Source organism: Condylura cristata, unplaced genomic scaffold (assembly GCF_000260355.1).
Source record: "Condylura cristata isolate star-nosed mole 26May11 unplaced genomic scaffold, ConCri1.0 scaffold00001, whole genome shotgun sequence".
NCBI lineage: Eukaryota > Metazoa > Chordata > Mammalia > Eulipotyphla > Talpidae > Condylura > Condylura cristata.
The window spans coordinates 11,257,434-11,279,026 of record NW_004567102.1 but is presented as its reverse complement, the minus strand read 5'-3'; the positions used below and the strand labels follow the sequence as shown (position 1 = coordinate 11,279,026).

General features: G+C 34.5%; 1 protein-coding gene across 3 annotated transcripts in view; it reads left to right on the top strand.

Moving 5' to 3' along the window:
* Positions 1 to 21,593, top strand: part of SUPT3H (suppressor of Ty 3 homolog (S. cerevisiae)) — a 382,176-nt gene that overhangs the window by 284,607 nt on the left and 75,976 nt on the right. For all 3 annotated transcript variants that reach the window (XM_012723795.1, XM_012723808.1, XM_012723800.1), the window contains 5 exons: positions 5,718 to 5,793; positions 11,036 to 11,148; positions 11,846 to 11,953; positions 15,586 to 15,753; positions 20,789 to 20,899. In XM_012723795.1, coding sequence (XP_012579249.1) covers positions 5,718 to 5,793; positions 11,036 to 11,148; positions 11,846 to 11,953; positions 15,586 to 15,753; positions 20,789 to 20,899 — 576 coding nt within the window. The remainder of the gene's footprint in view (positions 1 to 5,717; positions 5,794 to 11,035; positions 11,149 to 11,845; positions 11,954 to 15,585; positions 15,754 to 20,788; positions 20,900 to 21,593) is intronic.

The window sequence follows — 21,593 nt, the reverse complement described above, 5'->3', positions numbered from 1 at the left end:
TTGATCTGCCTGTTCTGCACTCCACTCTGTCTCTGGTGAATTCTCTCACCCTCCACATCTCTGGCCAGTATCCCAGTTCTGTATGCACAAATAAAATCTTTAAAAAAAAAAATCACTATTAAATATTTTATATATTGGTAACATTTTCAGAATAATTCTTTGGAAAATCATTTTTCTAAGTCTGCCCCCCTCCATATTGTATCACTTTGCTATTTTGAAATACCAGTGTGGTTCAATTTCGGGAAAATCTGAGTATCTGGCAGTGTTTTTTATGAGAGTTCAAGAGTATTGTTGACACCCAAAGAAACCAAGGAAGGACTAGAATTGATAGATTAAGCAGAATATGAACTGTACTTTTCAGATACGAGAGTATGACTAATACAAAGATGACCTAGAGTCAGTCATGTGGCAGTCTGAGATCTGAAAGCATTGTGTAATTTGAGACTGTTCAGTGTGAATACAAGCTATGATTAACCTACTCTGATTATTCAGATACACCTCTGAGTAGGTCATTTAGGGCCCAGATTTAACTGTTAGCCTTTGCCTCTCTACTAGGCAACTTCTTAGTGCCCGCAACCATAAAATGGAGCTATTAAAACTGTTTATCTTAAATGTTATTGTGCTGCTCCATGGAAAGAGTAAACACTCTTATTCTGATCAGGCTGTTTTACCAGACTTATGATGTTTTCCTCCTTGCATCTTTTTCCAGAGATTTCTTGTGTACCCATAGAAAAGGACTGCCATTGTACACTTCAGTGTAGATTGAAATAGTTGATCTGAACAGATACAGAAGGGAAAGTGAAATTAGGACAGCACAGAAAATAAAACCCAGACATATTAGAGAGTTGGCTATTTTCATGATTTTTATGGGTCTTTGGCCTGAAATACTGCCTACCCTCTCTAAAATTTATACAATTTGATTACAGATCTTAGATCAGCTAACAAGAATTTATATGCCTTTCTTTTGCCTCAGTCCATCTAACTACTCTATCTGCTCAGTCATTCAGCTAGACCAGCAAGCCTTTACTGAGGCTCAGCTAAATCCAAACAAAGCATTGGCCTGATACTGAATTTATAGAAACAAAACATAGTTACTGTCTTTAAAAAAACTTATAGTCCTTGAAGATCATTTATTTACTATCTTTCCCAACATTTAGGTGACAGTGTAAGGATAGGTGATAATATTATCAGGTACTGAATGATTTAGCTCTTTTTATCAATCCTAATTTGTCCCTTAGTTATTGAAACAATTCATGAGGAAAAGAGAGGAGAGGAATAAACAAATATTGCCACAGCGAACATGTCTGATTTCATGCTGAATTTACTTGACACCTGTGAACAAAATACACATTCTGTGTCATATAATATTCATTCACAGACATTAATACAGTATGAGTGCTTGCCTGCTTTTTTCAAGATATGGCATATGTAGAAAGTGATAATATTTCTATGCTACACCAAAGTAAATGGACAAGACAACTTGTAGCAAATACCAGCCTTGGAGTTCTAATATGTCAGCTTTGTGTGGCATTTGGAAGGTCTGGGGAAATCAGTATTTCTACACAACTTTGTGTTGTCAGAAACATAATTTATATAACCTGATCCAGACTGTCCCCTTCTTTGCTGACCGAGGCTTCACTAACTTCATTTTCCCATGAACAGTTTGGACTTGCTGATTATAATGTTTTAGTAAGGCAATGTGTAGAATTTTCCCAAAGGAAAATACTGATACAAAGCATTACCACAGGTTGGAAACAGCTTTTTATAAAGAAAATAGACTGGCCCTGGATTCGGTAGTCTCAGGCTTCAGTTCTAACTTGGTCACCTTTGGAGAATCACTTCTTCCTGAAATACAATTTCCTTTATCTTTAAAATGAGAAGGATTGGCTTTGTGGACTAGAACAATCACTGTTTTGAAGTAAATTCAAAGTTTATTAAAAGAGAAATTTTTTAATAACGTAATAGTTTACTTTTACATCATTTTGTACCTTTTTCCATCTCAGTTGTAATCCCCATGGGCTCCCCAACACCAATGCATCCGTGTGCCATCACCATGCACTTCCCTCCCCCCACCATTTTTGTTTATTTCTTTGTTTTTGTTTTTGTTTTAAAGATTTATTTATTTGTACAGAACTGGGGTACAGGCCAGAGATGCAGGTGTAGTGAGAAGATTCACCAGAGAAGAGTGGGGAGCAGGACAGGCAGATCGATGAAGTGCACTGCTGAGGGGAACAGCAGGCAGGTCAGGAGAGGTCTATAGCACCATGGGGATCACCTCTGGGGCCGGGGATCAAACTCATGCTGAAGTGGCTTTAGCTTCTTAGTGCTACATTTTAACCCACTGTACCACCAGGGAGGGCCCCCCACACACCGTTTTTGATCCCTCCCTCCCCACTGTTTTTTGATCCTATTCCACCCCCATAAAATGTCTCTGGTATATAGTTGTTCATTATTATTATTATTATTTTCTCACCTGGTCCTTTATACTCCTGCTATGAATAAAACCATCCAACATTTTTCCTTTTCTTTCTGGCCTATTTCATTAAGCATGATCTTTTCCAGCTCCATCCATGTTGTTGCAAAAGATATGTGTTTTTGTTTTTTTGCTTTTTTTTGTTGTTGTTGTTGTAATATTCCATTGTGTATATGTACACATCTTAAAAGAGAATTTTTTTAAGGGATCATTGAACGCCAAAACTGAGGGCCCATGCCCAGGTGACCAATCTAGTTTTTTTCATCACCTGTCCTAACCCCACCCCTGAAGGTTTTGACCCTGGTTTTTGTTGATAGTTACATGCACAGAAATAACACAATTGTTTTTCTTCTTAACAAAGAATAAAGACATCTTATTAATTTCTAATGTGTTAACTAAAAGAAGTTGGTTTCTAACAAATAGTTGCTTAGAGAGAACACTATTCATAACTTCAAAGAAATCTCTTGATCTTAACAAAGCTAATTTAGACATAGGTATTTGTATTGAGAAAGCTGTAGAGGCCAAAGATTATTTAATTCATTTATCCTAAAAGTACCTTTTTAGGCTTAAGGACACAGCCAAACCTACTATATCATCTTCCTCTTCCTGCAAACATGGCAGAGGCTTAGTTCAGGAACTTTTGGATGGTTCGTTCCTTTGTTTCTCACCATAGGGCTCTTCATAGGTGACAAGAGCCATTGTTCTGCTGACTCTGGCCTCTTAAGGGAACCTTAACAGGACAGGCAAGACATTTTCTTTTTTGAGCCACAAATAAGACAAAATTTAAGCCACCCTCAAGCTCTAATATGCCATTATTTTCTACTGTCTTTATAAATCTTTGCAGTTAAGTCAATTGCTTTGTTATGAGTGTTAGCTATGTAGTAGACACTTGGTAAATGGCTTCCTAAGAATGCTTAGGGCGAAATTTGTGGGCTCCAAAGATCTTGTTACTGCTTAGATGCTAGAAGAATTCAAATAAAACTGAGCTACTTTATGAAGAAAAGAAAACAGACACTGAAGAGGGTGTCTGAGAAGAATGAAACTACCTATAATTTATAATTAGTCTTTGAAATGAGTTAAGTGGTAGACTTTGCAATTCAAATATTCCCAACCAGCTAAACACCTCATTTAATTAAAGCTTGCAGCCATAGTAACCTTAACCTCCTAAGTTTTGTGACTTTCACTTCCACAGACACTTAATACAAATACATCAGCAATCTAAGCGCATATACAAAAGCTAAGTCTAGGTGTCCAACTTTGTGGAAGAAAAATTAGTATCACAAATCTCATTAAAAACTTTTTTTCCCTAAGTCCTTTCTATCTACCTTGTATTCAGTTACTAAGTCTGTTTTAATGCATAGCAGAGAAGACCTGTAGGAATGTGTAGCTAACCAAGGATTGTAATTAGGGTGACATTTGCCATATATTTTCTCAGTGCTAGAAATTCACCTGAGAGATTCCTTCTATAGTTGGGGACATATATCTACATTGTGCATTTCCATGTATATTATATGTGTGCGTGTGTGTGTGTGTATGTATATATCAAATATGCATGAGTGATGTATATCTGGTAATAGTGTTATCAGTCTTAAAAGGGTTTTTTTTTAAATAAGCACATTAGTTACTGATTTGTTATGTTCAAACATAAATTTTCCCTTTTTCCTGTTTTTCACTAGTAAACATTGATTGAGTCATGTGTCAGATATGATTTACTTTTGTCCTTTTTAATATATCAAAAAATACTAAATACATAAAAATTCACCCAATAATATACCCTATTGAAACACAATCTTTCAGATGCAATAACAAAAGTAAATACATACATAGTGTACATATATGTCTGTATACATGTAATTTTCTTATACTTGTTAAAAAAGAATATTTGAACCTAGAAGTAAATAAGCAAAAGAAATTTGGTCTTGTGTCAACTCTTGGGAGTATTTGTGACAGTGAGAACAGGAGATTAGGAAGGAAAGGAGGGAAGGAGAGAAAAGAGGAAAAGTAGTCGTGAGCCTTAGAGGCAACACAGCAATTAGTGAGCTTTACCTTAACTCCTGCCACCACATCTGTAGTGAACTGTAGCTAGTGGTCTATTGGTTATTCAATCAGTTCCATCATTAAAATTAAGTTGACTGCTCACCCAAATCAAACAAAGTGAAAAATAATATAAAGTCAGTTTTAAAAAGTATAAATTATCCATAGATGTTAGAAGTGGTATTTATGTACTTCAGCAACTGTGAAAAAGAAAACTTGCTGAAGCGGTGGTACCTCATCTTAGTGTCTCGAATTTTTTGCCTAGGTACTTTGTTCTTTACCTGGACTAACTGTCTAGTTTGCTGTCTGCTATCTAGTCTTTGATATCTGCCCTCCAGGTGCTGCCTTTTTTGACCTGCTGGGTTAATAAAGAGACTGTTGGTAATGAAAAAAAAGAAAGAAAGAAAACTTGCTGAATGTCCTTGCAAAGCCTAAAAAAATAAAATCTCAGGGATTTTTTTTCCCTTACTGGCCAAAAATTCATTCCAAGTACCAGCCTGTCTCATTTCAAAATGTTTCCCTTTCCAAGGAAGCGGAAGTGGTTATATTCTTTCCCACCAAACTATGGGTGAATTATAATTATCCTACCTCTTGTGGGACAATGAAGCAGTAAACATCTGCTATACTGAATCCAAAAGCCTGTGAATGAAACTATACCAAAATGTGAATCATACCTGGACTTTGGATTAAAGGATTTATGTAATATTTACCTTTTACTTTATATTCTTTGCAATTCAGAATATGAACTTGTTAATTCTGGTTCCATATGCTGACTGATGGGAAATAACATGGATTTCATGCATGGACTCTTACTTTAGCATTAAAAAATGCTTGTTTTAAGGTAGATGAAAAATAATTATTTATAAAAACTTTTTTGTTTGATTTGTTTTTATCTCCTTCCAATTTCTTACAATTAAGAAATTTGAAAATGCACGATTTAAGATGTGAGGGAGGCCTTTTAGTTTTTCTTTTACTATAATGACAACACAGTGGGAAATGTTACTTTAAGCTTTATTTCCAAAAGAGGCAGGCTTCTATCCTTCTGTTTACCTCTCATAATTTTGTATATCATAGGTATTTATTATAGCACTAAACTGTTCACCTAAAGTAAAGTAAGGAAAACAATTTCAATTTTAAGTTCTAGCTGTAAAACCTATATAATATTACTTGCTTTTAAAATTTGTTGTGCTTTTCTGTTTTTATATATTAGAGAGCAGAAAGACAAACTCGAATTATGGATGCAACTCAATATGCAGAATTCTGTGAAAGCCGACAATTAAGTTTCTGTAAGTGATCATTTAACATTTGTTTCATGTTTAAAAGATTACTGTTGCATTTATACTAAATTATGACAGGATTGCTTTTTATTAGAAATTGGGAAACCTAATACATGCATAAATATATTCTTACAGAAATCGTGTCTGCATAGTACAAAAACCTATAAAAGATTTTACCCCATTCTACTGTCTCACAATTAAAAGTATTAAGAGTTTTAAAAGGGTGCTAGTAATGCACAGAGAATGAGTCACATTAATCTGAGTCAGAAAAATTGAATTTTTCTAAATGGTCCCATCTTCATTTATTTTCTAGCTTCTTAGTCATTTTATGCTAGTATTACTGATTGTTCTTGATCTGTAATGGATCCTAATAGCACAGTCATGACATTTAAAAGTGTCTAATATTAAAAAATACCAACCTTTCTGTCTACTTATGCATACTCCTATTGTCACAAAAAAGTGTATCAATAGTCGCTTCCATTTTTGTCTGTGACATCCTGCTGTCCTGCATTCAGTGCGAGCCTTATTTAACTTTTTCCTCTTGTAACACTAATAGCCTAGTGGTAAAACTAGTAAGTGACCCACCATAGTACACAGGCTTACTGAAAGTACAGAAAGGCTCATGATAAATAGTGGATTAGATCTTGTAGCAAAATATCTTTATAGCAACAGTGCAGCGATGACTAAGCCACCAGGGGTAAAGGTCAAAGAGTAAGCGTGACGAAATGTCCAGTTAAAAAATATGACAAAGTAGCACATGGTCTGAGGGATTACAGAAACAATGTCATATTAAAACAAAAAGCTATTATATAGTCACAATGGAAACATATTTGATTGGGGAGATGAGAACTTCTTTTATAGATCATAAAGTGCAAATAAATGACACATTTCAAATAGTGCCCCATGTAAATGTCAGTAAAATATAGGAAAACACGTTTTAGAAGATTTTTTTTCCCTAACTAAATATACTTTGCAGTCTGACTAACAATTTGTCATTATACATCTGTGAAGCATTAAGTAAATGACACTTCAGATCATGGCAATTTCAGCAAATAAGAGGTTTTTGTATTGTAATTTTTAGGTTTAAAAATGGCATTTAGATCTTTTATAAGTATAAATCGCCAGTTTATAAAGTAACGTTTAGTGTTATTGACTTATTTTTTGAATCATATTTTAAATTTAATTCACTTAAAGAAACAGAAGTTCTGTTTCAGACTGAAACATACAGTCTTTGAAGTACTTTAACTGACTTTTTATTTCAAAATCAGATATTTAGTAAGTTTTGATTTTTTATTTTTAACTCAATAGACTGAAATAAAATAACTAACACTATGTATAATCATAGCATAAACAGTACATTATGCTTCATCATTTTCTTGAAAAGGGAATTAGCCATTTAAAAACACTACTTTCTGTGGTACTCATAGGTGCTTTACTATGAATTGTTATGGAGAGAATCTGTTTTATATTCTAAAATGCTGTGTTTGAGAATGCTTATTAGCCCAAGTGGATATATGGGTGTGATTCCCACACCCATCAAAATGTTAGGTGCTTTTCATTCCTCTCCTTCTAATAAATTACTAGACATAGGAATTATGATCCTGGTCATACATGTCTTTTTTTTTTTCTTTTTTTAAGATTTATTTAGTTACGCATACTGAACTGGGGTACAGGCCAGAGGTGGAGGGACGGTGAGAGGATTCACCAGAGACAGAGTAGGGAGCAGAACAGGCAGATCTATGAAGTACACTGCTGAGGGGAACAGTGGGTGGGTCAGGAGAGGTCTGTCATTCCATCTGGGTCACCTCTGGGGCAGGCGGGGTTTGAACTCATGCTGAAGTGGCTTTAGCTTCTTAGTGCTGTGCTTTAACCCACAGCGCCACCAGGGAGGGCCTGTACATGTCTTCTTAAATGTATGATCATAGCATGCACAAATTGGGACTACAGTTATATTTTAAATAAATTTGTATACTGTGAGAATAAGTTGCAGAATCAGGACACTGATCAAATCCACCAGCTTTTTATTATATAATATAAACCAGATTATTTGTATGTTAAATAATTTCTCTTAAAATTTTACAAAGTTTAGTATTAATATTAATTCACAAAGATTTAACTTATTAAATCTTTTTCCAGTCATTTCAACCTTTTCTTGGATTTGGATTTTTGCAACAAATACCTAGATTTTCTTTCTTTTCTTTTCTTTTTCTTTTTTTTTTTTTTGATCAAACAGTGTTTCGCTGTACCTTAATTTCAATAAATATAATTCCTTTTATATTTGGGGATATGTATGCTGTCTTATTTTGTGTTTTAAATTTACTGGTTTTTGCTTTAACTTTTCCTTTTTGTTAAGTTGATTGAATCTTATTCCACTTTTCCTCAGCCAGTTTGCATATATTTCATATATTCTAGTTTGATCATTTTAGTTGCGGTCCTTAATTTTTTAGAAATACACATTATTGACTTAATTTTTTTTTAAGTTGATAAGCACTTAAACATTCCTTTTGGCCTACATTTGTTTTTCCAAAGACTCTGTAAGTACTTAAAGTGCTTATTTGGGGGTTTAAGAAATAGCTGTATTTTGCCCAGGTACTTAAATGATAGCAGAGCAGTAAGCTGTAAACAGATAGTTATTTGCACAAATGTGATTCCATTGTCTTTTTGGCTCTGTTGTTGGTAAGAAGTCTGCTGTGAGTCCACTTGTTCTATTTCCCATGAGAGAAACTAACAGAATGAAGATTGGTTCTCCAGACCCTTTGGTATGTTAGAAAATGAATAGAATGACAAATATGTACAGAAGGGGAAAAGACAGAATCTCTATCATAAAAGGTTCCAGGCAAAAAGTATGCCCTCTGAGAAGGGCTATTTTCACCTAACCCTAAGGCAGTGATTATACTGAAGACATTAAAGTTGCAGATAAATTTCTTCAGGTGAAATGAGCATTACTGAAAGCTGTGAGGAAAGAAAAAGGTATAGAAAGACTGATGAGAAAGAATGAGTTTAAAATAATGAAATAGTATGTACAGAATAGAATCTTGAGAAATACTTGAATTGTGCTAGTGATCATTGGTAAAGAAGATTAAAAGTGCACGAGAATTCACTAATCTTCCATTTCCATATGAAATTACTTTGTATTTTATACTATGTATAACTATGTTTTAATTCTATTACCACCTGAAAACTCCAGTTATGTAAAAAGTTGGTAATCCTAGGAACTTTTGACTGTTGTTCCATTACTAGGATTACTCTTTTTCCTGATATGTTGGGAAGAGGGTTAAAGAAGGAACTCATTCATGCCCTCCTCTTCTCTTAATAGAAACAAACTTTCATGATGAGAGAAGTCTGTGCCTCTTTTACTGGAACAGCAGTACCCTGGAAGCATCTGTCTATCAGCAACCTTTCTCCAGATAATAGGAAGGGAGTTAGCTCATAGAATTTTCACATGTTTTTGGAATAGCAGTAAACGGAGAGGCCCCTTTGTACATCTTTTTTGATACATAGAAAAGTTTGAACTTCATCCTTTTATTCAAGAATGTCTTTTGTTCATTTGTTCCATTTAGCCTTGTTTTTTGTCTTTTTTTTTTTTTTTTTTTTTTTTAAATACCAGGCACTGTTTTCAGTGCCGGGGATATTCTGGTAGACATGTGGTCCCTTCCCTGCAGTCTCAGTTTTTATAATTTAGTAAGGAGGCTGCTGATTTTGTTGCTTAGGTGAATGAATATGATGGGGTACTAAGAACTATACTTTTCCTGAACTTAAAAAATAAATTGTTTAGAGCTTAGTCACACAGTATCTCTTTCTGTGTTCCTAACAGTCTGTCAAAAGGAGAAATGAATAAGGCACATTTTATTGATCTTGCCAAATTGCTGTCTGTTGACTTTAACTTCAGAAGTATTCCACAGATGTTAAACAAGTGTTTGTGAGCTATTGCAGCTTACTAGCTGGATGGAATGTTGCATGTCAGAGAGTATTTGGAAGATCAGTTACTTTAGGGAGATAGCTTGAAGGTGGATTATCATAATTCTGCCACAGTTGACAGCTTTGGATATGCCTTATGATAGCAGGACTTAATGTCCGCTGTGATTTATTTGAAAGAAAACTCTTCTGTACATGGAACCTATGAAGATTGTATCTATAAGGATTAAAAAACCATACTTTTGAGTTACTGTTACATGTTTTATAGACTTATGGGACCAGATTAATCAGAAGAATAATCGGTGGATTTTTTTAAAAATTATTATGTTATAGAAATGATAAAATCTTTACTATATTAATCTTTTCCCCTTAAGTTACTAGTTAAATTAATAATATCTAATGGATATTAGTCTCTGTTTAGTTCTGTGACAGTTCAGTGATATTTAATGGAAGATTCCGTATGTGCTTAGCACTTCTTGGGTATGTAGAGAAACATGCATGGTGTTTACATGCAAATAATTTATAATATAATTTCAGAAATTTGAGAAATATAAATTTGAGAAAAATAATAAGCAGACATAAAAAGATGTTGATGGTCTAAAAGTTCAATAAAAGACCAAAAGTGTGTAGGTACACCTTTGGCCTTATTAGATAGGACTCATATGAATGAAGAAATTTGATGGGAGGACTTTCTGTGGAGGAAATGGAGCAGGACTGAACACAGAGATTTCAGTTAAGGCTGGCTGACATTTCAATAGGGGAATAATTTAAAGGCAGGTTGGAATCAGTCCAGATAATTTTAAGTCAGGTTTAAGAATTAAAACACCTTTGTAATTAAGAAAATGTAACCCCATACTTAACTCAAGCTAGATGTCAGTTCATTTTATTCATTTTTAATTTAATGACCTTGAATATATCTTGTTTAACATAGGCATTTGGAAAGATGTTAAAATGCAATTTCTATGTATTCCTTTTACTCATCATGGTTCTTTCTTATAGAATTTTCTTTCTACAAGAATAAATTCAAGTTACATCCCACAGGTTACCTCTTCTGACTTGATATAATAATATAAACTATGTCAATGGTAACTTAATCTGATATAGTGTGAAAAATGCTAAGCATTTGTTGGTTTAGTATGCTATTTTATAGAGCATACATATAAGTAAAGGACATAAATGCGTTAAGGATTTCTCAGGGCTAGAAAATCTAGACATGAGTAAGACTTCATAAACATAATTTTCATATGCAGGTTTAAAAATATTTCCTTTTGTGATTATACACAATATAGCAAGAGTTCAAAAATTAAATTTTCTCCACTTCTTTTTTAATGGCTAGCCAAAAAAGCCTCCAAATTTCGAGACTGGTTGGACTGCAGCAGTATGGAGATAAAACCCACTGTCATCGCTATGGAAATTTTAGCATATTTAGCATATGAAACTGTAGCCCAGGTAAGAATTCTTATCTATCCTAACAGGCCAGGTATACCATGTCTTATTTCCTTTATCTTTATACAAGGTCAGTTCTTCCTCCAGCAGTGAGACAGCCATGAATTTTCCCAGTGGCAATCTTCCCATTGTCTGAAATTCAATTTGGTTATGTTTCTGTGTGTCCTCAACCCTGGTAGGTGTTAAGGTGAAAGTGATGGATTTTTGCTTTATTCTAATAAGAAATGGAATCTCCGCCTGCCTACATTTTTTCAACATTGAATTCTAAGAACCATCTACCTTGTTTAGATACCTTTCTGGACATGTCCAACCTGTTGAATGCTTACCAAAATCTCATTCTGGAATCATTGTCTTCTAGCAGCACCAACATGTTTAAAATGTAAATTCCTAGGCTTCGTTCCAGAGCAGACCTACCAAATTAGCATCTTAGGTCTTAGAGCATAGAAATCTGTATTTCAAATTGCTACCTGGTGATTATAAAATGAAGCTTGACAACTATTCCCACAGAATATAACATGTTATATTTTTGAGTAAATCCATTTGCCAGTCAATTAAAGTATGCTCTCACATCCACTACAGATTTTTAAGCTGCTCATTATCAATAGTGTTTGTAATATATTGCTCTTAGTTTTGCGACTTCAGTGACATTCAGGATTATTTCCAGTTATCTTACTTTATTTTCATGGCTCTAATCTTTTAGTTAGTAGATCTGGCCCTTCTTGTGAAACAGGACATGGTAACCAAAGCAGGGGACCCCTTCAGTCATGCCATTTCTGCAACCTTCATTCAGTATCACAACTCTGCTGAGGTAAGTAATAAAAAAATCTTGGACAATTCCGTGCCTTGTTTGGTGTTTACATGGTAGTGCTTTGGGAAAGAAATATTATATGGAAGTATGTATCCTTTTGTCAATGAATCTTAATATACTGAACACTCAAACAAGCATTTGTTGAGTAATTACTATGTGCCGGGGCCTAATAAGCCAGTTAATACAATGATTATTCACCTTTTCTTGCTTTATGTAGTTTTTCTCTTTCCTTTGGGGGACAGAGGATAGTTGCAGAGCATTTCTCTTTTCCATGGGAGATGAATAACTAACTGGCTTAGGTAATTGAATAACATTGAAAAAAGTTATTTATTTCTTTATGCCTCAAAGATAAGAGGATTAGTATTATTCATATAAGAACTTCTGGCATTTATTAATAAAATTGCATTCCAGCTATTGATTAATCTCTAAACATGATTTAGAGATGTGTGGCTCCATTTATACTCAGTGTTTAATCTGACCCTTTTAGGTGAAGATATCATCCTTCTCTGATCCAGCGAGTGTCACTAAATGGCAAAACTAAGTCATATATTGCAAACACTATATTGCTGGGATTCCATCTATGGGGACTATAAAGTTTTCTGGCTAATTTTAAAACTTGGTATAGTAATTGTGTGCCACTTTCAACATACAACTATTCTCTATAGGTAGCATGTGCCTAAAAACCAAGAAGATAGTATCCATTGAGTGAATTTGCTACTATTTTAACTTTATTACTAGTATAATATAAGCAATAAGTTCATATAATCCAACCAAAGAACCATAGAGAAAGGAGCAGGAAGTTTAGGTTAACATCGACATGTGTACTTACAATGTGAGCTTTAGATCAAGTTGGGTGAAATATATAACCTGAAAATGGCTAAGTACTGTCTTACCTTTATTCCTTAATTTATATATATATATATACATATATATATATTTTATATTTATATTTATATATAAATAATATCACATACATAAACACAAACATACACACACTTTCTGTTAATTTCTAGAAGTCAAAATGGTGGCACAAATAATTTCTAAAAATTAGTTGTACTCATTTTTAGATAAAGACCCCTTTGAAAATCTGATGAAAGCTATAAGCTCTTATCTCTAGAAACAGAGACCCTCTGAAATTATCCTGTAGGCCTAAGAGGTGGATCTGTGAACCCTGTGATTTAAGTGTCTCTGCTCTGCGTTACTTAGAAAATATTCAGACATATATAGAATCTTATTACAAGTTTTAAAACGTTTGAAATCTTTTTATACCCCTTAAAAATCAGATTGACTAAGAATCGAAGTAGGAATTAAAATGTGTATGCCCTTTTTTGGGAGTCAACCTGTGTTAAAGTCTGTGAAACTTACCCATTTGATTAAACATTTTTTTGTTTCCTTTATATTATAAACCCAAATTGTGATGTCAAAGAATACCTTTTTAAGATGCCTTTGGTACATGTTCACTTTATGAATATGTGTGTAAGTATGCTTTTCATTAACATCAGACAAATTTGTTATAACATTTCTAATTGAAGAAATTTACAGAGAACATAACAAGTCTAGTTTTCCCTTAACATCCAAGGGATTGCTTGCATGGCGAGGAACACTCTTTATTCCTCCCTTACTTGGTTCTCCAGGGTGGCCAAACGGCCCTGGGCCAATGCTCAGCAACCACAGCAGCTGTTCCCAGCTACCCAGCAGTTAAGAAAAATGGCCTATATGTACTGGGTTTCCTGGGCTTTCTGGGAGGTGGGAGCAGGAGTATCAGAAAGTATCCTAACTAAATCTGTTAGTACAAGCCTCAAGCTTTTTCCTTGCCTGGCATAATCCCTGCTTCCTATGTGACTGGTAGTCAGAATGAACATTCACAGAGAATAGAAGTCTTTCTATCCTTTACTACCTGAGAAAACACAAAAATGACCCCTCTAAAGTAAGTATCTTACTCATTTACATTACAAATCATCAACCACTGTGAAGGGTTTTATTGGAGGACTGTGTCAAATTTGGTGCAGAGGGGGACTTTGGAGACAGATGTGATCTGTGTTCAAGGAGACAGGACATCTGTAAAACAGATAAGGATATAAATGAACATGCAAACAAGCAATTCAAGACAGGGTGAATTTCAAATGAGTGACATGACAGAAAATTTGGAGGTTAAAAAAACTCTCTAATTAAAATCAAAGGAGACTTCAGAGAAGAAACTGGTTACTGAATGAAAGATAGGCTTTAATGAGATGGTAAAAGTAGGAAGAATACTCTGGGCATCAGAAGCAGCATAATTATAATTATAGAAGAAAAACCCTGATTAAAATATTCAAGCCAAGATTCATTGAGGAGGGATAGTAAGAAGTTAGATGGGAAAATTAAGGCCTTGAACTTTGAGTTATTAAAGAAGGGTTGAAGGTTTCTTGAAGTGTGATGAGTTCAAGAGGGTGTTTTAAGAAGATTCAAATAGAACCACTGTAGAATATGAAAAATTGGAAATTCAGAGCATGGAGCTAATATACATGCATGCTGTTTTAATGATTCTTATTGTGATATATAAGGCTAGTGAAGCTTGAGCTTCTTGTACTAGATTAGCAAATTTATCAAGTTAATTTTCTACATTTTTTCTAATATACAGTTCATGCACAAAACACAATGATTTGTGGGAGTTATCTTATTTTTCCTAGGAATAATTTGTACCAGATTAACTCCATTGTTTGATAATGTTTCTAGAGAAATAGATCAAAGAAATAGTCTTGAAACCATATCTGAATTTCAGAAAAAAAAAACATTTGCAAAGTATAGTACAGTTTTTAACACACTTTGAAAAGATTACTAAGAAAGTAAATAATACTGTTAGTATGATTGACAGGATAAGGGAAATGCAGATTAATGACATATATTAAAAAGGCTTAGTGACTTATTTGCCTCTAAATTTTTAGGAGTCAATATTGTAATATTGCTGCTAAAGAAACAGTTGGATATTGACACAGTGAAAGATGTCTAAAAGAGTGCGAGTCATCAGTCATTGAAGAGCCCTGAAAACATGTCTTACAGTAAATAATTAAAGGAACTTGAGGTGTTTGTCCTTGAAGAAAAGCTTCTTCAAATATTTGAAGGGCTTCCATATAGAAGACAAAAAAGAATTGCAGTCAAGGCCAAATAAACCAAACAGATGTGATCAAAAAAGAAAAGAGGGAATGAGGTGTGAGAGGAGCCAGAAGGATCTATGTACAGTGGCCCTGAGGCATTGAGTTTGTGTTACTCACAGAAGGATGGTCATCATTGTTAGGAACAAAGTCTGGAAGACTTCCAATTTGGTTGAAATGTTTAGAGGCTCATTTTGAGTCATGTAAGTCTGAAATGCTAACAAAACTTCCAAGTAAAAATAAATGTCTGTGTTTGACCAAATCAGCAGAAACTTTAGAAACTATATTCCAGGAATCCTGATTTTTATCTCAGTGATTAAAAATCAACACATTTGACCCTTAGGGCCAGGAAGGAGTCTGTCATTTCTGTGGACTGAATAAGAATAAAATGTGTTTTTGTACTTATAAGCTTCAAATAGTATTAAATTCATGTGATATTAAACTGAATCTAAGATTAGAAACTCTGATACTTGACTTCAAAGACACATCTCTTTTGGGCAGGGGTCTTGTATGAAGTCATACCCAGACTCCCCTGAGAGCACACCACCTCCTACGCCAACAGCTCCAACATCTAGTTTACAGCACCCAGGGAAGATCATAGCAGCATCCCTAGGGAATGGGAGTACTGGACAAGACTCAACGAAAACCAAGCAAAGGAAAAGGAAAAAGGTTAGTGGTCTGTGTATATATTTGATGTGGAGCAGAGAGATGGTCTTGCTGAGTTCTTTCTCAGATATGGAAAATCCTCTGTTTCTTTTTCCATAATCCAGACTTTTAAAAGCAGCCAATTCACACTTAATTATACTGCATGACTTCTCAACTTTTTAAATACCTGTCTTCTGAATAAAACAATAAATTGATTTTTTTTAAAGATTTATTTATTTATGCATACAGAATTGGGTACAGGCCAAAGGAGCAGAGGCAGTGAGAGGATTCACCAGTCACAGAGTGTTGAGCCACCAGGGAGGGCCTGAGACAATTCACTCTACATAAAATATACTATATATCCCATTATATACTAGCTGTGTGTACTGGAATTGTAGCAGCTTGATGTGCAACCATATTCTGAAATGATCCTTACAATCTTAGACATATTCCTTACCTTCACTCTCTGTTCTTTTTTAAAGATTTATTTTCATTTTATTTATGCATAAAAGAACTGGGGTATAGGCCAGAGGTATGGTATAGGGGTGTGTGTGAAAGGATTCACCAGAGACAGAGGTGGGGAGCAGAACAAGCAGATCTACTGAAATACACTGCTGAGGGGAGCAGTGGGCAAGCTGTGCCATGTGGGTTAACTCCCTGACAGGGAATAGAATTCATGCCACAGTAACTGATGATAGCTTAATAATGCTGATACTTTAACCCAGCACCACCAGGGATGCTAACTCTCTGCTCTCTAAAATGAGGGAGGAGTTAGAAAGTTTAGAAGATGATATCTTACATTTCTTCTAGATTTAATAATGTCTTAATCTATGAATTCAGTAATTATCTCTTCTTTTGAAACTCCTTTTCTAGTTTTAATTTCCTTTGTTAGAGAACAGCTTTTTCTCATTGTTGAAAACTACACCTTCAACAGTTAGCATAACAATTAAACTTGAAATGAGAAAATTCAGTGTAGTGTATGCTATATAACATTTTGCCAAGGAATGGCCCATCTTCATCTGAAAAGAAATCCTCTATAAGAGTGAATCTATGGGAAAGCTCTATATACAGGATGAGAAAGAGAGCAGTCCTTGAGGACAGTGACTGACAGATATATTAGTAAGCAGTATAGTCCTCCCCACTTATCCACGGAGGATATGTTCCAAAACTCTCAGTGGATGCTTGAAACCAAGATTAGAACTGACTATATATGCATTTCCTATGCATACATTACCACTGATAAAGTTTAATTCATAAATTTGAATTATAAGAGGTGAATAACAGCTAGTAGTAAATAGAACAGTTATAGCTATAGACTATAATAATGGTCATGTATGTATGGTTCCTCTCCACATAGCTCTCCCTCAAGATACCTTATTGTACATACTATTTTCTGACCACAGTTGACCACAGGTAACTAATACTGTATAAACAAAACCACAGATAAGGGGGGACTCCTGTACTAACCTGTCATTTGCTGTTAGATGGAATATGTATTACCCTCTGTAACACTTAATATTTCGACTTTAACAAAAGATCTAGTCCCACCAGTATGCATGTGGAAGGAATAAAAATCAATTATCTGAGATTGCAAGTCCTTCTTAAACATTGGAGATTATCGTAGTAAGAAAAATATAAAGAGAAAACATAGGACGTGCTTACCCTGCCAAGATTCAAGTTGGCAAGAAAAAGAGTCTGGACAGACAAAAAACATTTGTCCAGATCCATGGTTGACAAAAGATTGATTATCACTTGCTTGAAACCACAGTTGAGAGTTCTAAGTGCTGAGAGATTTTGTTCATTATCGGCCAGTAAGGACAAGGAGAGCGACAGTACTCCAGTCCAGGGTGTGTGAGACTCATTGTGAGACTTTAGTTCCGTTATCCAGCTTCCGTTTCTGGATGAAGAAACAGAGAGGCAAGCTGTAAAAAATAAAAGAATGGAATGAGAATGCAACCAAGAAGAGCAACTTTACCAAGCCACTTGTACTTAACAAATGAAGAGTTTAATCCCCCCAAGATTTCTGCAAACATTGTAGACAACAGGACTTGGATTCAGTTTTTGAAAATCAAAACATGATCCTTATGTGTCGGTATGATCAGAATAAATGGTTCCATAATGCTAACAGTCCTTTTTGTGTCTACAGCAGATATTTTTTAAGGCCAAAGACAAATATATAGGAATTATGATAATTCTGAAACAATTTTGAAGTTTATTGCAGAAATCCTAGAGTCACTGCTAAATGTAAAAATTCTAAACTTGATAGGAATTTTGAATTTCAACAAATTGTAGCTAATCTAGTGCAGGACTGTTACCAGCAGAGTATGGTAGATACATGAAGATACTTGCTGAGGTAGGAACAGCAAGGAGATAGAATATTTAGACATAAAGATTCCCTTCCGAAGAATTCAATGACCAAGTCAAAAATGTGCCAAAGAGCATGTGGCAACTCCATGGTAATGTTTGCAGGTGCTTCATGATAGCAGATGAAACTGAAATTGCTAAAATTAAAAAATCTTAAGATAAACCTCATGTTTTTGACAGATAACATGATTCAACCAGGCTGGCTGTTTCATACCTACAAATGGTAATAGCAGGAAGTTTCTAGTATGTGCTCTACCTCAGTGTCCCCAAATTACTGGCACACCATTTAATTGTCATGTTAAAAGTTCTGAGGCTCTTTCCAGGATGTTCTATCAAAACCAAAGGAAGAATGCAGTCTCCTTAGCCCATGTGGGGGAAGAAAATGACAGATAAACTTAGTTTGCAGGGAGAAAGGTGATACCCTAGAGGAACATGCAGAAAGGATGCCCTTCCCCACTTTTAATGTACAGGACGCATCCCCCTTGATGTTTCTTTTTCATATTTCCACTGGAACGTTTCTTTAGATTCCAAATCAAATAAATATTTGCATTCACTTCCACAAAAGAACAGAATGCCCCAACTTACTTCACAAGCATCTATTATATCTAGCAGGTTGCTGAATCTATATTGTCATATTCATATTTTAGTGCTGAATGGCCTCATAGAAAAACGTTTACGTTTACTGGATACCTGATATTTATTTGCATGTATCGTGGCATATTCCAACTGAAACCATGGATTTGGAATGAGAATCTAGAAAACATTAAAAAAAAATTCTGTGTACTTTCAAACCAGTGCCAAAGTGAGGGGTTAAAATAAATTAATCCATGTTATTGTGGGCATAGTAGATATGCTATTTAGGATATTGTTGGAAAGATTGGGAATGATGCCCTAGGGTACATTCTTATTTGGCTCATTTCAAATCTGTTCAAATAATAAAAATAATCAAGGTCTATTTCGTTTTGTATTCTGTATCGTATTTCAGAGTTAGCTTGGGTAATAAGCAGATAATCGTGTTTTGTTGGAACTTTTTAATTATTTTACTAGTTCATAATAGGAAAATTGTGCACAAGGTATGAAGAAGTACAAAAAGATAAGCAATAGAAAATAGCCCTTCCAGCCCCTGTTTTTCAGCCACCCGTTCATTCTCCAGGAAATAAGTATTGCTTTGGTGTATGTACCCTTAACAGAAATTCCTATACTTTGATGAATATATAAAGTTCACCATTTCGTTCCAAGTGGTAACAGAGTGCCACCTATCTGGTCATCTTTCAGCTTTTTCAGGTAGCGTATTTTAGAAACAGCTTCTTAACTATGTAGGGCTATGAGTGTAGCCTCATTGTATGGGACGTGTTTGTAAAGCTGCTTCATTCTTTTTGGCATTTGCTGTGGTTTCTGTTTTGAATGATTGTATCATGATTTATTTCAGTGTTCTGTCATCAATAAACACTGAATTCCTGTGTGTTTGTATGTGTATGTGTGTAATTTCATACCAGTGTAATATACCTGTAGGAGAAATTCTTTTAGATATAATCCTGAGACAAAGACAGTTGTACTTTTTCATTTTGAAAAGGTTTTGTAAAATTGCTGTCCACAGAAGTTGTACTAGATACCTCTATAAGGAATATGGAGAGTGGTAATTGTAGTAATTAACAGAAAGACATTCAGTAGTAACAAGTGACAATGAATGACTTGTAGGCTACAGTTACAGTAATGAGAAGGCTACCGTTTCTTCCTCTTTGTTAGTGTTTGATGGCTTGGCATTTGGTATCTAACTCTTCACTTAAATAATAACCTAAGTGTTTTTAATAGCTAATATGTATCAACTTAATTTTCATGACAGTTCCATAAAGCAATTGTAATTATCTCAATTTTACAATTGAGGATACTGAGGTACAGAGATGTTAATTGACTTCATATTGCTGGTAACTGCTAAGGATAGAATCTTGACCCAGTTTGTAGGAATCTAGACCCTACCACTAAGTTGCAAGACTAAAATGCTTGTACTTTACATTTTGATTTTTTAAGTCAGCTTACACACATAGGTCATTTCTAGAGTTGGTATTCATATTTTCATTGTCAGTAAGCTTTGTCTTTGATATGTCTTTGTTCTTTCAAATCTGACTTTTATGAGATAAAGCAGATTGAAGTAGAAAAATTTTAGTTGTTTTTTTTAATCTGAGTATCCCTAGAAAATTAAGAACCAAATTGAAATGATCTTTTATGACAGCCCCACATATTATAATAAATATACAGCAATTTTTATTTTTCACTTTAAAATTGATGACCCTCCAGTTATTTCATAAATATACCCCAGGAGCTCTCAGAAACATTTATAATAATAAATATTGTTTAAAAAAATTTTGAAATAGCTTCCTGTGGTTCTTTCAGCAAGCCCCTATGCACATTTCATCTGCACGCCAGTGGCTGTATTCTTCAATCCCTTGTCATGCAGGCCTAGGTGAAATATTGTGAGTATAAAAACTACATTTGCTAGATCCGCTAGGAAGGGGTCATGGAAGAGTCATCTTTGATTTGTTGATGGAATTTTTTGTAGATGTTGTATATGGCAGCAGTGATGTGCATCCTAAGGGGGAAAAAGTCCATTTTTGTAAGTTTATTTTCATATTTTATACACTGTAGTTCTGTTGTGTGTTTTTGATTTAGTAACAATTTATGTGTTTTCCTGTCGCAGAGTTCTGCGGCCTGTGGTGTTGAGGCTCACAGCGATGCCATCCAGCCCCGCCACATCAGAGAGGCCGTCCGACGCTACGGCCACAAGATGGGCCCCCTTTCCCCGTTCACAGTACGTAATCACAGAGCTATAAAACGTTATATTTATAATCTGAAAGAATTTTGATTTTCAAGTGGTCGAATGAAGAAGCAATGGAATTGTTGAGAGCAATTTGTGGTGACTGTAATTTTCTTGTATAAAAGTGGCATAATCCTCTTGGGACATAAAAGTTAGTCATTTTTGACTTTTTGGAAGGACAAATTTTTTTCTACAAAAATATTATTTTCTTTCAATTACAAATTATGCTTTTTGTTTGGTCTTATATTTTTCTAATTTTCAAAGTTTAGGTTTATAAAATTCTTTTGTCAAATTATATGTATCCAAATATTGCTAGAAGCACTTCATATTTTAAAATTGGTTAGATTGGCAATACCACTTCTATCAAATGTCCTGCTCCTAAGCATACTTTGTGTTGGAAGAAGAAGAAATGATTTCTTTAATGGCTTTGAAGTAAACTGAAATGGAGACAGTGTTTTACATCTTCAAATGGTTCAAAAGCTTATAATCAGGGTTTCTGTTGGTGGTGTTTTTAATGGAGAATTAAAGACTTTTTATTTCAACAGCCTAAAGAAATGGTGTGTATGTGAATGTGTGTGTGTCTCTTGTGGCTTTTTGATTCATATTAATTGAACTCTGTTAAGTCTTGCATTATTTATAAGGTATTAGTTGATACTGAGTAAATGAGATTGATTGATATTACTGAGTA